The sequence below is a fragment of the Ammospiza nelsoni genome, chromosome 1 (genome assembly GCF_027579445.1).
Source record: "Ammospiza nelsoni isolate bAmmNel1 chromosome 1, bAmmNel1.pri, whole genome shotgun sequence".
NCBI lineage: Eukaryota > Metazoa > Chordata > Aves > Passeriformes > Passerellidae > Ammospiza > Ammospiza nelsoni.
Window position 1 is genome coordinate 69,616,635 of NC_080633.1, and position 15,540 is coordinate 69,632,174.

Sequence of the window (15,540 nt, forward strand, 5' to 3'; positions counted from 1 at the left end):
TGATATATGAAAATTAACGGTTAGGCTTAGACCTTTAAATGTGATATAAATAGTTTTCATATTTAGACATGAAGATGTCCTTATTACCAAAAATTTCAAACACTGTTATTTATTTTGTATGCCTCTCAATGAATTCAATTTCACAAAAAATGAAGGCTAAAGTTTGTGTATTTAGGACCTGTACCTGAATGCTCGGACCCTTTTTATGTTATTTGTGATTAGGTGAGGGAGAGCAAGTCTGGATTTGTGGGTTTTTTTCTTCCTCCTTAACATTTTTTCCCTCTTTGTTATGATTGTGGAGGCATTTAGTCAAATTGAAAAGTCACCTCTTAGTCTTTGTACCTTCTAGGAAGGAAAAGTGTACAGTGATTTTTAAAATAGAAAATATTTTACATCTGTTGCTTTTATAGTTGGTTTTATATGTTAGCTGCTGATAAGCCAGTAATAAATCAGTGCAAGCCCTGCACGCCTACACTTTTCCTTCTTTGAACACAGCTTGGATATTTTTTGCTCCCTGCTCTCCTCTGTGTGGTGAACTGCACAGGGAGTTTTCCTCTGTTGCAGAAGGATTTGGAGATGAAGTTGCTGCCACACTTCAGATCTTAATCTTCCTTACTGTTTGCAGAGGATTCTTTGCCAGTCAGCTGGGTCAATATTAAAACCAAGCTATGCTGCCTAAAACCTATCAGTGCATCCAATTTCTCATATCTGGAGTTCTGAAATTGGCTGTAAATTGAGTTCCCTTAAAGGGAGGAAGGCCACAAGTGACAAGGCTCAGCCATCTCCAGCCTGCCAGTGAGCTGTGCTGCCAGCCTGGGGCAAGGCAGGGCTGATCATTTGCTTTGTTCCATTTTTGTTTACCAGTGTTTGTCTTCTCCTTTTAGGGGCTTGCATGCCACTTTCTGCCAGTGATAACCGCATATATTTATGTGGCTGGGTTGTCCCTGGGTAGTGGTGGTATTGGTGTTGTTATATTGATGTCTTGTTCTCAATTCTACACCCTCTAAAAATTTAGAATTTTCTTTCTGTTTTGCTTTTTGTTTATGTGATTATGCAGAAATGTTGCTGGTGATACCAGACCAGCAATGGAGATGGCAGCCTGACAGTAGCTAGCTCAGAAATTCTGTCTTTCAACCTCTCAGCCCTTCTGTATCCATTTGTTTCCATTTCAAAGGTGGTCTGCCTTTTAGTTGACTTTATTTTAATCAAATGCATGTGAGTACAAGGCTGTGTTGTGGATGTGTTATTTATAGCCCTACAGCAGTCAGGTGCAAAGTGATCTGAGCAACAGCTCCTGGTCAGGTTAAAAGAAAAACCACCTCCAGATGAAGGTTATACAAATGACTTAACTCTGTGTAGACAAAGGTGCGGGTGTGTGATGTCTGGATTTTGGGGTGAGAGAAACTCATTCCTGGTAGTGAAGCTGTTGGAGGCTGGTTGTGTGTTTTTGGAGTACCCATCCTCTGTGTTTACTGGCAATTTACCCTCGGGCAGTGAGTGCTGGAACATACAGGCAGGGAGGGAGGGCAGGGAGTGAGCTTTACTGTGTCACAGCACATGCTGGTGCCCTGGGAGCTCAGAGTCTCTTGCTGCAGAGTAAACAGAGGGCAACAGCTAATTAGCTGCTTTGCAATTTTTTTCTTGATGAAAAGGTAATTTTTTATTTCACTCCCAGTGCACTGGTTCTGCATAATGGGTGCAAGAGGCAGAGCAAGAAAAATAACAGGACCTTCCCTGCTTGCTGCTCCAGGATAAGGTGGTACCTGTGCCCCCTCCTGGCACCGTGCTGAGATTGGATACAAGGCTGGGCAGCTTCTTGGGCTGCTCCCACATTTGTGATTTCTGCTGCAGATATCTGGCACCTCACTCATCTGGAGCAAATCAGGGTGTTATGTCGCCCAGCCTTTGTGCATGCCTGACATTTCCTCTCCTTTGGGCAAGAGCTGCAAAGGAAGTTGCTTAATTTAGAAAAGGGGTTTTTTTTGTTTACTTCTGTCTATTCATACTCTTGGTAGAAAAGATATTCCTGCTTCCGTGTGAAACATCTGGCTAAATTATAAATGTGAGGAAGTGGCTGAAGAAATGGCTTAACTGAATTATTTATTTGTTAATTTTGTAGCTCTAATTTCTAAATTCTGTATTTCATTGTGACATAGCCATATATAGCCTCATATTGCTGTTAAAATAAGCAAACAGTGATAATACCTGAGCTTAAATCTGGTGTCCTGCATTGAGGCAGGCAATGCTGAAGGAAGGTTCTTCCCCATGCAAAGCCCTCAGGAGCCACCTGGAGCAGACCAAGTGTTCAGTGGTTCCAGCCTGAATTCCAGGTTTTCCAGTTCCTCTGGCTGTGGCCTTGTTTTTAGATGAGAAAATGGTGATTAAAGCTTCTCTGTGTCTGGGAATGTCATGCAAGTGGGCAGGGATGTGTGAAGACACCTGCTTATTGTCCAGTGCTGGACAGCCTCATGCAGCAGCTTTCTCTAGGGGTCTGCAGAAATTCAAATTATGATTAGAAACATGGCTCAGCAAGATGGGAGAGCAGTTTTTGTCTTCTCTACTTCCATAAACATATACAAATATAAGAGAACATTAATTTTATTTTTTCAAATTACGTGTTCACAGACTTTGTTTCAGCAAAAACAGATCTTTAAGATTTAGTTATGCTTACTTCCCATGTAACCCAGAATACATTTTAGATAAAGTTCTTTAGCTGCTAACTTGGTAAAATCTGGACATAAGCCACAAGGTGGTTTTCCTAATTGGACTGTGCAACTTTTCAGATAGGTTTGTAGCCAGGAATCAGTTCCTTCTTGTTCCCACAAGTGTTTGAGAAAGTAGTTTGTAGGTTTGTGGTGTGAATGGTCTGGCAAAGGGCTCTGCCCTCCTTTCCTGGGGATGCTTTGCCCTTGAGCCATGTGCCTGGTGCTGCTCTGGAGCCGTGGAGAGTGTTTCCTGTCCTGTTGGATGTGTGGTTCCCTGATCTGGGAAACATTCAAGCCCTAAGACATTCCTGTGTTGTTTATGGCAGGAGGAACCCATGCCCACAGTGTGCTCAGGTTTGCTGTGTGCCTGCAGGTACAGGGACCTGCCCTGGGAGGTGCTGGTGTCTGAGCCCTGCATGGGGCTGCTGAGGATCCACCATCACACCAGGAAAGGCAGGATCAGCCACAAAGGCTTTTTTCCTCCCATTTTTCTCATGGATAGGAATTCTCATGTAGTTGCCCACATTCCTTTATGTGATTGAATACAGTTAGGAAGCAAACCAGTGTTTGAATTGAGAATTGTATCTCACCTCCTGTACTTTTCCAGCTCAGCCCTTTTTTATTCCCTTGCTGGCTCTGCAAGAAAATACAAAGGAAAATTTGAAAACAGTAACTGAATTATTTCTGTTGCGTCAAGCAGTGGAATGATTTATTCAAAGCTGAGTGTGGGAAGGAAATCTGATATGATGAGCCAGGGGCACTCCTTCTGTTAGTTATGTCTCTCCCCTCCCATGACCATAATCTTCTTTTTGTCATTCTCTCTCACTCTCCCACCTTCTATACATTTTTTCTCTTACTACAAAAGGGTGGTAAATATAGGAGGTTTATTTGAAGTACCTGAAACTGTTCCCTTAGCAGGGATGATCTAACACCACAAACAACGCAACCCTTGCATAGGAAACAGCACATAAGATTCGTGCTGCCATTTATGTACTACAAGCAATCAAAGTATTCATGCCCAAATAAAAATACAAATAATGGAGAAAGTGCTTGAAGTATGTATTTGTTTTCAAAGTCAGTAGCAGAACTAACTGCAGGGAGAACATCTCTAAGATCCTATGACCTTAAGAGTACAGCTTGACTGTCCCTAGGCAAGGTGAAGTCTACACCAGGCTCTGCTGGGTGATCTCCAGGACAGCATTACCTCTATGCACAGCTCTTATCTTTGGCTTTGTACCTCCACAGGTACAGCAAAGCACCATTTGAAGCAGAAAATCACGTAGAGAAATAGTTTGGTGATGCTTAGAGAAGCTTGAGAGTAATTCATTTTTCCAGGTGTGGATATGGGCAAATATCTTCACAATTTTAGCCATAGCTGTGATGTGTACAAAGTCTACTGCTGTTGTAATCAAAACAAGTGAAATCCGCTTTCATGAATTGCAGCTGGATTCTTTCCAAGGAGCTGAGTTTCCTTTTAATGTTGGGCTATTAATTAGCTCAGCAATTCATTCTAGTTTTATTTGGAACAACTCAGCAAGTGTTGCCATATTTGAACTCTTCTGTAAGTGGCAGGAGTTTTCTTGAAAGAAGTCTTTCACTGCAGAAAAGTGAACATACCCATGGGAGGATGGCTTCTACTTGGGAAGATCCATCTATTCCCAGCCTACTTGCCAGCTTCCATGGAAGGAAGATGTGAAGAAACATTGTCTTTCTCTTTTCCAAAGTTATTGCAAAGCAAGAGGCGGCTTTCTATCCATTCAGCAAAAACATTTATTTCTTACCCCAGGTTTAACAAGATATTACTATTTAAAACTGATGAAGCTGCATATTCATCTTGGCTGTGAGCAACTCTCCAATAAACTCACACATTTTTCTGAGTTGATTCTGGATAAACTTTGAATCCCAGTGGATATTTCTGGGTGGTCTGGTTTGCAATTTACATGAGATGCTGGAGGCACTGTAATGCCAATTCCCTTTTTATTGTTCTTCACTGTCTAATCAGGTTTTACCAAGTCAAAGAATTCTGGTACTTAACAGGAAAACAGCTTTCACAAAAGCTATTGTCTAGTATTTTTAAAGATAGCAAGGAAGAAATTTAAGGAATATTTAAGCTTTGGCAGTGCTAAGGTCATTTAATGTTGTATGTGACAACAGCACAGTGAGGGATGTTCCACTGTGCTGACCTCTATGTGCATGCACCTGCAGGTACTAACCTGCTGAGTTACCCTTGGCTTGAAGAGATGTGCTTGGAGAGGGCTGGAAAGGGAATGCTCTTTCCCTGACAGGTTTTGTGCACCATCACTGAGCCCATTGGATCACACTGTGCTGCAGAACTGCCCACAAACCAGCCACAAGCAGACCCCACAGTACAGAGCCCTCTGTGTGCACAGAGTGGTGGAGAGTGTTCTCTACAGTACAGAGATCATGCATTTAACATAAGGAATAAAAGCCTGTAACCAGATACTGAGGACTTGATTTTGAATGAAAAATGGAATTGTTATTGCTTCAGGAAGCAGGTTTTCTTCCAAGGTTGGATGTCATATCTTTTTCACTTTAAAATCAATTGACCAAAAGGAAATCTTCACTGGTCTTTCCTCTTCTTGTCCTAGAATATATTTTTTCTTTCCTTATGGTAATGTTGCTTGGAAGATAAAAGCTCACTGGGAAATGGAAGAGGAAAAACAATATCTGTACTTCTTCTAACTGTGCACCATTTGTTTTATATCAGGAGAAGTTTCCTCACCATCTCTGCATTACCACAGCCTCATTTTTCTTTTTGTATCCTCATCCTCATGGGATTAAAATTAGAGGTCTGACCAGGGGCTGTCCTGCCTGCTCTTGTTCAGGCACAGTGGCTGTGTGCAGTGTTTGGCATGGCTCTCTCTTGTTGGGTGGGTGTCCCAATTCTGTCTGCCTGCCTTTGCCTTCCCCAGACCTGTGTCAGGGTTAATGCTGAGCCATGGAGACAGAATTATTAATGCAAAAGTCACCCATTAGTCTGAGTGGCACCTCCTTCTGCAGTGAATGCATGTGCTGCTTAGAGCACCCAAAACACAGCAGCTCATTGGCTCTGCATCCCTGCACTTCCCCTTTCACAGTGTTCATTAAATATCTATCCAGAGTGCCTGGCATAAATCTTTAAAAACAAGGCTGCCCTGGGGGCCAAATGTGTGACAGCCCTTCACAAAGAGGCTCACTAATTGCCTTTGATTAAATTGCCTGCACTTCTGCTGGCCCTTGTGCTCTCAGCCAGCTCTGTGTGTTCTGGGCTCTCTCTGACATGGTGGTGCCACCAGAGCAATTGAGGACCCCTGAGATGGGATGGGTTATTCAGGACATCACCCTAATTTCCACTGATTGCTTCTGGCATCACAGGGGGACCAGGGGAGGAAAAGGAGCTAGGGGCTTTTTGCCATTTATATCAGTGTGTGTATGTTTATGTATCTGCACACGTGTATGGGGTTACAATTGTATTTATGAGAGTTTAATAAACAGCACCCAGTGTTTGCTCAGACTCTGTATGTAATCCCATTCAAGGCTTGTTATGAAGTTGACACAAGAGAAAGGAGCAAGGTGCTTTCCAGGGGTTGAGCCTCTGGATGTGAGGAGCTTCAGACAAGCTGTCTCCCTTTGATCTGAGGGAATGGGTGCAGGGCAGGCAAAGCTTTATTATGACCTAAAAAAGCACCAAGTACTTTTCTTGGTCCTCCATTTAGTTTTCTTCCATCCTTGTCTCTTCTGTTTGATAAGCCAGGCTGCAACCAACTCAAGTCTCCTGTTGTCAAATTCTTGTTAGCAATGTGCAGTTCTGCTGACAATGTGCTCAAATCCAGAGCTCAGTGCATCTATTCATTCATCCAACAGCATGATGGTAATGGTGAAAAAATCCTCCTTGGAGGAGCACATCATGTGGAATCAGTGCTTGCAGAGACAGGGGCTGCCCTGCTGTCTCTGTGAGCTGGGAAGCGTTTAATAGACCTGAAACAAGGTGTTATGTTGTTATTTCTTTGTTCCTGTTTCTTTGAGGACCATTATCCATCTAGAGATTGCAAACTGAGCTTTTGAAACAGCTGCTGTTGAAATGCTGTTAGTCAGTTGATAAATTAAGAGAAGTGCAGATTTCCAGCTATTGAATTTCTTCTCTGTTCTTATTTTAAGTAGCTACAATGTTGTTAAAAATTCACTAACAAATACAGATGCAGATCCCTTTCAACTAAAGCATCAAAGTAAATGAGCTCCTCTGATACATCTCACATCAGTTTTTGTTTCAGCTTCTCTCATACACATTCCTGTCAAAAAGATGTCAATAATGATTTAGATCCTGCTAAGAGAAAAGGCACCAGCTGTTGTGAACAGCAGAGGTGTTAGGTTTGCAAAACATTGCTGTGACCAATTGTGCATTTCCTTTAGAGAAAGCCACCTTTTTGGAACAAGAAAGAGTCCCATATATTTCTGTGCAATCTCAGTTTTTTGCAGAAATAATCAAACATTTATATGGGTTTGGAGAGTATCTTAAGGGGGATAGGAAATTTTAGACTGGAGGTGGGAGAGAATTTTTTTTATAGATGGCAATTAGCATGCCTAAAAACATATGTCATGGTAAAACTTTTTAATCACTTTTTAATTGCATTTAATTTAAGCCATCTTTATACTGAAATTAGTGTGTTCTCTATCTACCCATTTCTCATGCTCCTTGTCCCTGCTGTTTAGGTTTCCAGGGACATTCTCTCTATGTTGTTTCAGAATGCTGTTACTCACATCCAGGAGCTGTCACCAAAAGTCAGTGTTGGCTGGGAGCTGCGGAGATGCTGCTGCTGCTGCTTTCCTCTGGAAGTAGGAGAGATGGCAACTGCAGCACCTCAAAAGTGATTTAACATTTCTTTGGGTTTATTACTTTGTATATGGCAGGCAGCATGGTGTATTAAAGGTTTCTTATGCAGTCAGCCATCTGTTTTGTAAGATGTTGTTTGTCTTGTGCAATGTAAAACTTGGCAAATGCAGATGCCATGGGATGAACAGGGGAATGACACGTGCTTCTTTCCCTGCCACTGATGCTCCCTGGGCAGCAGCTTGCATCCAGGGCATGGTTGCAGACATCTCTGCATCCACACACTGGTCAGGCAGCTTCTGCTCAGGGTCTCCTGTCCCTGCAGGAGCTGGGATCAGCCTTGTCCTGCCCTGCCCGGCTGCATATACATTGTGCCTGGGAAGTCCACAGCTCCTGCAACTGAGTTAATGAGGATTAAGTAAACACCCTGCATTGAATCCAACCTGGCTCTGTGCTGGTGGTCCAAACCCTCCACTTGTGGGTAGCTACAGACTGTCTGCAGCTCAGAGAGCTCCTCCTAAGATACTGTGACACAGCTGAGCAGTATCAGGTCTGGAATAGGGATGGTGTGTTACTCAATTGTGCCTTACAGGAGCAAGTCAGGCATGTGGAAAGTAAAGAGAGGGAAGGTTGCACCTTGTTTTTTAGTTGGATTTTGCATGAGAGGTATAGCTATATTTACTTTTTTTTCATGCTATGCCTCTCTGTGAGGCTGCACAGTGCATCTAAAGGGTATTTTGCCTGGCATTAGTTTTGGCACTATCCTGGTCTTTGTATACCAGTTGGTCACCTGAATTAGTTTTGATAAAAAAGAATTCTGTTCTGATTAGATATTTCCTTATCAAGACAGCTCCATGCATTAGATCCAGGCAATCTATTGAGGTCAGGAATTAAGTGTGCTGCTGCACATCTGGTGAGGTGTCGTGCTGGCTGCCTGCCCTGGTGCCAGCCTGATGGCTCCGTCAGCTCAGCTTATGTCAGTGCTCAGGGACTGATTTGACACATATTAAATGTGTTAATTAAATGGTGGGCTAGCATCTGTTCAAAAGAACTCTCACCAAATTGATGATGTGTGGAAAAGTACCTTGGAAGGAGCACCTGTGTCAGCTCACAGGTGTATTTTAGAATAACTTCTGTCCTGATGTGCTGTTAGGGGAAAATAATACTATTACTCAGCCAGTGGAGTTTGAGTCTATTACTGTTCCCTTTTCGTGGCAGTGGATTGGATTTCTCCAGAGAGGAAATTAGATTTTTCCTTCCCTTTCACTCTGTCTCTGTCCTGTGCTTACATCAATTGGTGGCTGTCTGTGCACGGCAGTGTGTGTGATAACCTTTACTTCCACAAGTTACTTCATTTGCTGTTCCCTAATAAACTGTGTTTACACATGATGCTTCTTTGCTTGTGGTGCCAGCAAAGGCAATCAAGATGATGTGCTCCTTGTCTGAATTCATGCAGGAGTGAGTGTTGTCTTAGCTTGGGCCATTTCAGCCAGGACTGAATCAGAAGTGTGCTAACTGAGAGATGGAAGTGTACGTAGCCCATGGGTAGGGCTTGCAGCTCTTAGAAGTTTGTGTCTGGTAACCAAGGGGAAATTTGTGTATATAAGCAGATATGTTGGATTTTATTTTCCTGTCCCCCTAGCAGCCAGCTGTAATCTAGTCTGGGAGTTATTGATAGTTTTTTGCTGCAATTTTATCTGGTCAGCTAGCCAAAAGCTACCTTGGGGGCCATGTTATTCCAGGAGAATCCAGTGAGACGATTTGTTTACAGCAGAGGGCAAATCCCACAGAGAGTGTTGGAGGAAGACAAGGTCCCAGAGGTTTGAGAGAGCTTGTTGGGAATTAGGAAACACAGCAGCAGCAGGGACAGGGTCACCTCCCAGCAGTCTTCAAGATCACTGTGACGGAGGTGGCGGAGCTCACCATGCCAAAAGGGTGACCTCAGGGAGCACAGAGGTGGTGGGACGTGCTGGAGGTGCTGAACAGCTTGGGAAACTGAATACTCTTCGAGGCTTTTTCCTTTCCTTTTGTGCTCTGATGAAAAGCAGAGTCCAAATGCAAAATTCTTTCTCAAGGTCACATCCTGCGCTTGACTTTTGGCTGAGCAGGGCTGAGGCAAACACAGCCTTGGTGCTGTAGGCTGTTACTTCCTCTGGGAATTTCTGGTGTCCCACATTTTACACCTAAAGCTATGTTGCCAGGGAATCCTTCTCAAATTATGAGTGTTTTTCACCTGAGTCTCATCTTTTTCCTCCCTTTTGAAGAGGAGGAATGTCTCAGAGCAGTGCTAAGATGGAAGGAATTGAGAGTATTCGGTGTGCAGTAATATGGGGGAAATTGACAGAAACTGGGGGGTTTTGTCTGTTTTTTTTTAATATAATGTGCAACTGTGAGTGTGAATCTAGAATCAGACTGTCACTGTCTCCTTGGGGATTTTTTTCAGTGTGAATGCTGTTGGCCAGCAGGTGCTTCGTCTTGGCCATTTTCTCCAAGGGATACTCCTATATAATTACAGTCTCGGTGGCTTACAGATGGAAACTGGGCAGGGAGAGAACACTGGAAAGGCACAAAAAGCTGCTACCTTGTGGTTTCAGATGGAGCTAAAACTTGGGCTGCAGAACAAGGATTGCTTTGTGTTTTGGGTCTGGAGATGGGAAGGTGAATGCTAGAGAGTTGTTCAAGCAGTGCAATGTAGCCTCTTTTTCCTCTTGATATGCTATTTGCAAATGACTTAACTTCTTTATTTTTTTTTAAATAGAAGTATTTGCCTTTCATCCTTGAGCAAATATTCTGAGAATAAATGTCAGCCTTCTAAGAAAAACGAGAGGGTTTCTGAAATGTGAAACAGATTGTTAGCAGTGTGGAAGTGCAAGATGGAGTGAGAAAGGACAGGATGTGGATCTTAGTCCCTCCATGGCAGGGACAGCTTGCCTGGTGGGATTTGGAGGAGATGGGCCATGCAGGGCCATGCTCTGTGGCTACATGAGCTGATGTGAACCCAGTAATACTGCAGTTCTTCCCGGTGTCCTGTCTGTATGTTCCCAGACTGCTCCTTCCACAGCTGCAGATGGAGAGAATGGGAGGAAAAAAAACAGTTGGAAAGGGGAGAGGACAGCATTTCAGATATCAGGCTGTGGCATACTTACTGTGATTTTGTCTGACTTTGCCATCTTCTTTTCAGAAGAGGTTGCCTGAAAAACTGTTGTAAAGGATACCAGCCTAGTTTGTCCATCCCAGTGCCAGGGAGAGAAGCTGTTAGCAAAGACATTTTGCCCTTTCTGATGTAAAGTCCTTGTACCTATTGTCACCAGTGCCTGTTCCATTTGCCTGGTTAAGCTGTTGTCCGACCTGTGGTTTTCACTGCCCAGAGCAGTGACATCCTGCACAGAGCAGTGGGGCTGAGCCCCAGGGTGCTGCAGAGCTGCTTCAGTAGCTCCCTCACTCACACCCCAGCAAACCTGAGTGCTCGTGGACATAACACATCTGGCCCCAGGAAATCCAGATTTCCCAGCCAGAGGTGCAGTATGCTGTGCATGTCTCATGTGTTCAGTGCCCTGTGCCTGGGATGCCGGTGGGTCCCAGGTCTGGATCACACCTGAGGTAAGACAGCTGCCCTCAGGCTGGGAGCAGTTTTGCCTTAGGGGGTGTCTGGGTCTGGGTTGTTTGTCCACTGTTGCTGAGTGCTTATTGCCTGTGAGAGAGTGAGTCCCATGTGTCCTGAGCATGATAGACATTGTGAGAGAGTGTGTCCCACATGTCCTGAGCATGCCTGATCTCACTGCCCATGTACTGCAAGACAGCTTGGCATGCAGGTTTCAACTTGCCCATACAATCACTTGCCTGGGCCTTAGGGAAATTAGGTCTCTGAGTTGGATGTGCTGCTCTGACTGAGTAGGAATGCTAGGAAAGGAAGCAAAATCCTTCCTATGCATATCTCCTTGCTCACACAAAATTTTCCAAGTGGAGCAAATGTATGTATCTGGGAGTTTTTGGTATTGATGATGATTTCCATGATTAGTGTGTATGATGAGGGTTTGCTCCATGCTCCACCAAGTAACTGAGATGGAAACTTTCTCATTGATTTGGGGAGCTGGAGCTTGCTTGCTCAATTTGCCATGGGTGGGTAAAGCTGATCTCAGTCTTGGAGTAATTTGATCTGAGCTGGTATTTTTGTCATGTGAGCTTGGTGGAAATGGTTGCAGCCACAGAGGCCTCCTGGGTGCATGGAGCCCCAGTGTGAGCATCAGCTGGGTGCCTTTCCTGCTGCCAGGGCAAGGCTGCTGCCGAGGGTGGCTCTGCTGCAGGGGTGGGAAAGGGTTCACTGAGAGATGCCTGCTAAAAACTGCAGTGCTGAATCTTTTATCATATGAAATTGAAGCTAGATATGTTGGAAAGTCAGTAGGCTGTCCTCATATGTAAAGCATTTCAACAGAGATGTGGTATTTCATATGCTGCTGGTGTTGCCTAAAAGTCACACTCACCCAGCTAGAGCAGAGATTATTTTCTTGTCATCTCCAGCTTTTTTAGAGGAAAGGGCAGAAACTGATCATATGCATGTGATAATCCAGAGAAGAAAATAGATGCTAAACAATCTCTGAAGCTATTTCCTTTCTATACAATGAGTAACTGCTGCATGCAGAGTTTTTTACTGTGCACCAGTGACTTAATAAAATATACTTTTATTATTTGGTCACTGCTTCCTGACTTTATATAGAAGTTGATATCTCGGTTATTTTTATTTTTACCTGATACTAACCTGAGCAATGCAATTGAAATGCTAAAGCCTTACATATCTAATGCAGACTTCCTGTTTCTATGGCAACAAAACTCGACCTTGTACTTAATGAAGGAATATTGAAGTGTGAGTAACTGTTACTTTAAGGTTTAGAAAAACAAACAGAAGCACTTTATATCTGGAGATTAGAGAAATAAAACGGAAATGACCTCTTTGCATAGAACAACAAAAATTTCCTAGGCTTGGGATACTTCATTAGTAAGAATGAAACCATATTAATGTCATAAGGAGCTCTGTGTTTTAATCTTTTTTACCAATTTAAAATGTAAAAGCCTTTTATAGCATGTGAGAGTCTTTGAGAGCTTTTTCTCCCCTTTTTGTTTCCAAAGCTGCTGTGTTTGTGGTTAGGCTAATGAAAATTTGGGCTGCCTGACAACAGATACAGTTTCTTTTTTTATTGGCAAAAATCCATTGGTAGTTTTTGTATTGGCTGAAAAGAAAGGGAACAAAATGTGTGGTGTTTAATCCTACATTTGATCTACAAGCTAGTTCCTGGTCAGTTAGTTTAAATCTGTGTTACAGTGATAAATGCAAATTGCAGGTCAGAGAGTGAATGAAGGAGCAGCTGTCATCTCTTCCTATTTTCTTAGGGCTTTTCAGTTAAAATTTTAATAACCATTAAATTCTAATTTAAAACCACCACAGAAAACATCCCATAGAAAAGCAACAATGCTGACAGCAACATATCACACATGTTTACAGGCCTCTTTCTGTATCAGCGTTTCAATAAGTGCTACACAACATTTGTGGCAGGTTTATTGAGCTAAAGTATTAGTCTGTGCAAGTGAATGTGGGCAAATGGGAAATATGATATAGAGGCTTCCATTACAATCTTACTGGTGAAAAGATTTCCACAAGCCAGTACCATTTTTGTGTTTGCTATTTCTTCTGTGACTTTTTAAAAATTTTGTTGTTAGGCTGTGATTCTGACAGATTCATCTTCTGACTGAATAAAGCTAGCCAGGGTTCAGGGTTTAAGGAAATATTTGACCTAGTGAACTGAGTTTTATCTACTCACTTGTCACAAGACAGCTGAGGCAACCAGAGAGACCAGTGATGGTGGTAAATTGCCCCACAGCAAAAGGAAGGATGGAGGGCAGGATAAGACAGATGGGAGGTTGGCCTGTTTGAAAGTTGATCAAGATAAGCTATTGGGAAAAGCAAACCCAGAAACAACACACTCAGCAAAATCCAGCTTGGAATTGGCTGAGTCAAAGCATATTAAGTGTGGGCAGGTGGCATCCCATTTGAGCTGGGTGCCTGAATCCTGCTGAGAGCTGTGCTCTTCCAGCTCCCAGCAAACTGTTTGGAAAGGCAGGTGGTGTCTCTGAGATGTGTGAAAAGCCATGACCCAAGATCTTTGGCTTGTGTTTGACCATACATTCTCTTTTAAAAATAAACACCTTGTTGTTAAGTAAAATGCTTCTCTAAGCAGATACTGAAGGAAATCTGGCAGTGAGGATGCAGCAGGTAAATGGAAGTTTCACCACAGACAGCTGGGTGAGCCTAAATATGGGAGGAAGCAAAACTTATTTGATTCTGCAGAGCTTTGACCAAAGCTCCTGCAGGACGTGACCTCCCTTAAAGTTTCCTGGAGATGCTCTGGGGGTGTCTTTGCTGGTGGGGCTGACTGTCTGTGTGCTCTGTGTTTCAGGGATAGAGCTCTGTCCTCCCGGGCACCGGTTCATGATCACCATGGTGGCGAGCTTCATCGAGATGGCAGGGCAGTTCCTCATGCCAGGGCTGGCTGCCCTCTGCAGGGACTGGCAGGTCCTCCAGGCAGTCATCATCTGTCCCTTCCTGCTGATGCTGTTTTACTGGGTGTAAGTATTTCTTCCTCCTGCCAACGAGCCCCTGATGTTGGACTTGGGAGATGCTCCACTCTCAGGAAGAGTGTGTGCTTCACAATACATATTCCTTTCCCCTTGTTCTTCCATCCACCTTGTGCAAAGCTTGACTTTCAAAAAAATAATAACTTTATAATCTGCGGTAGCATGCAAATATGCTACAACCTGCAACACACTGGGCGCTTGGGAGACAGTCCCCTTTCACTGAGGTGAAGCTGTACTTTGTTATTATTCTGGCTTTCACGTCCCCTTTAAGCACTAAAATAGTTCTTGAGAAGATGCATCCCAGCCTGGCTGTTGTCAGATTGTGACTGCATGGCTATATTTTCCCTTAATACTTATGTTGTGGTTCTGGACTGACACTGTTGGTTTCTTTGATCCAAGAAAAGTTACAAATAACGTCTGTCAGCCCTGGAACAAGCACGCTGGGATGTTTTGTATGCCTGAGGTAGTCAGCCCTGAACTAGACTTGATTTTGCCCAAATTAGCACATGCTATGCTGAAGTCGGGTGGCTGGTCTGTGCCAGGCATTGGCTTGGGATTGTTCCTACAAGGAATTCCCCACTCCCAACCAGTCCCACTCATCTGTGCCTGTGGCACTGTGGTGTTGGTACAGCTGTCTGAGAGAAGTAGGATGGCTTTCACCTTGGGAATAGTGCCAGGTCCATCTCCACCATGACTTTATAAACATTCAAAAAAATTCTTTCTTTGTTGCTCTGTCTTAATAGTGACACGCAGTGGCAGCATAAGACAACAGAGGCTTCTGAGAGTAGTGTCGTACAAAACCATAACAATAAGAACACTAACAAGTCTAAAATATTTCATTATTGTACACTGAGAAGAATGCACCACTCTGTGCAGGACCAAGCTTGTTAGGTACCATGGTGAGCTAGGCTGCTAGTTGTAATGCCTGACAAGTTACAACATGTAAAAACATGTTGCACTATGTAACAGTTATATTTTTGTATTAACTTCTTACAGACCCCTCCTGTGTTGATGGTGGTAACCCTCGGTGGGGATTTCACTGCTTATTCCCAAGGCAGATATGCCTCAGCATGGGCAAAATGTGCACTCAGGAGAGTTAAAAATCCCTTGAAAATAATGACAGCAGGGGCAGGGCGTTACCCCTGTATTCCAACATATAGAATTTAAATAGCCTCATCTTGACAGCCTCATCTACCTCTTTGATGAATAATGAAGAGTGTTTTTGTTAATCTGTGACGCTGTTCTTCTCTCCCTCACCTGCTGTATGCTATACACGTGCTGGTCTGCTCCAAAGCTTCATGTAGTAATGCCTGCCAGCTGAAATACTTCATGTCCACCACTGGATAAAACACAATATCAAACAGAGTATTTACAGACATT

At 43.4% G+C, this 15,540-nt stretch overlaps 1 protein-coding gene across 2 annotated transcripts in view; it reads left to right on the plus strand.

Annotated features, from left to right (window-relative positions):
* SLC22A23 (solute carrier family 22 member 23) overlaps window positions 1-15,540 on the plus strand; it is a 108,781-nt gene that overhangs the window by 59,653 nt on the left and 33,588 nt on the right. For both annotated transcript variants that reach the window (XM_059470931.1, XM_059470939.1), the window contains exon 4: window positions 13,983-14,151. In XM_059470931.1, the coding sequence (XP_059326914.1) occupies window positions 13,983-14,151 (169 nt within the window). The remainder of the gene's footprint in view (window positions 1-13,982; window positions 14,152-15,540) is intronic.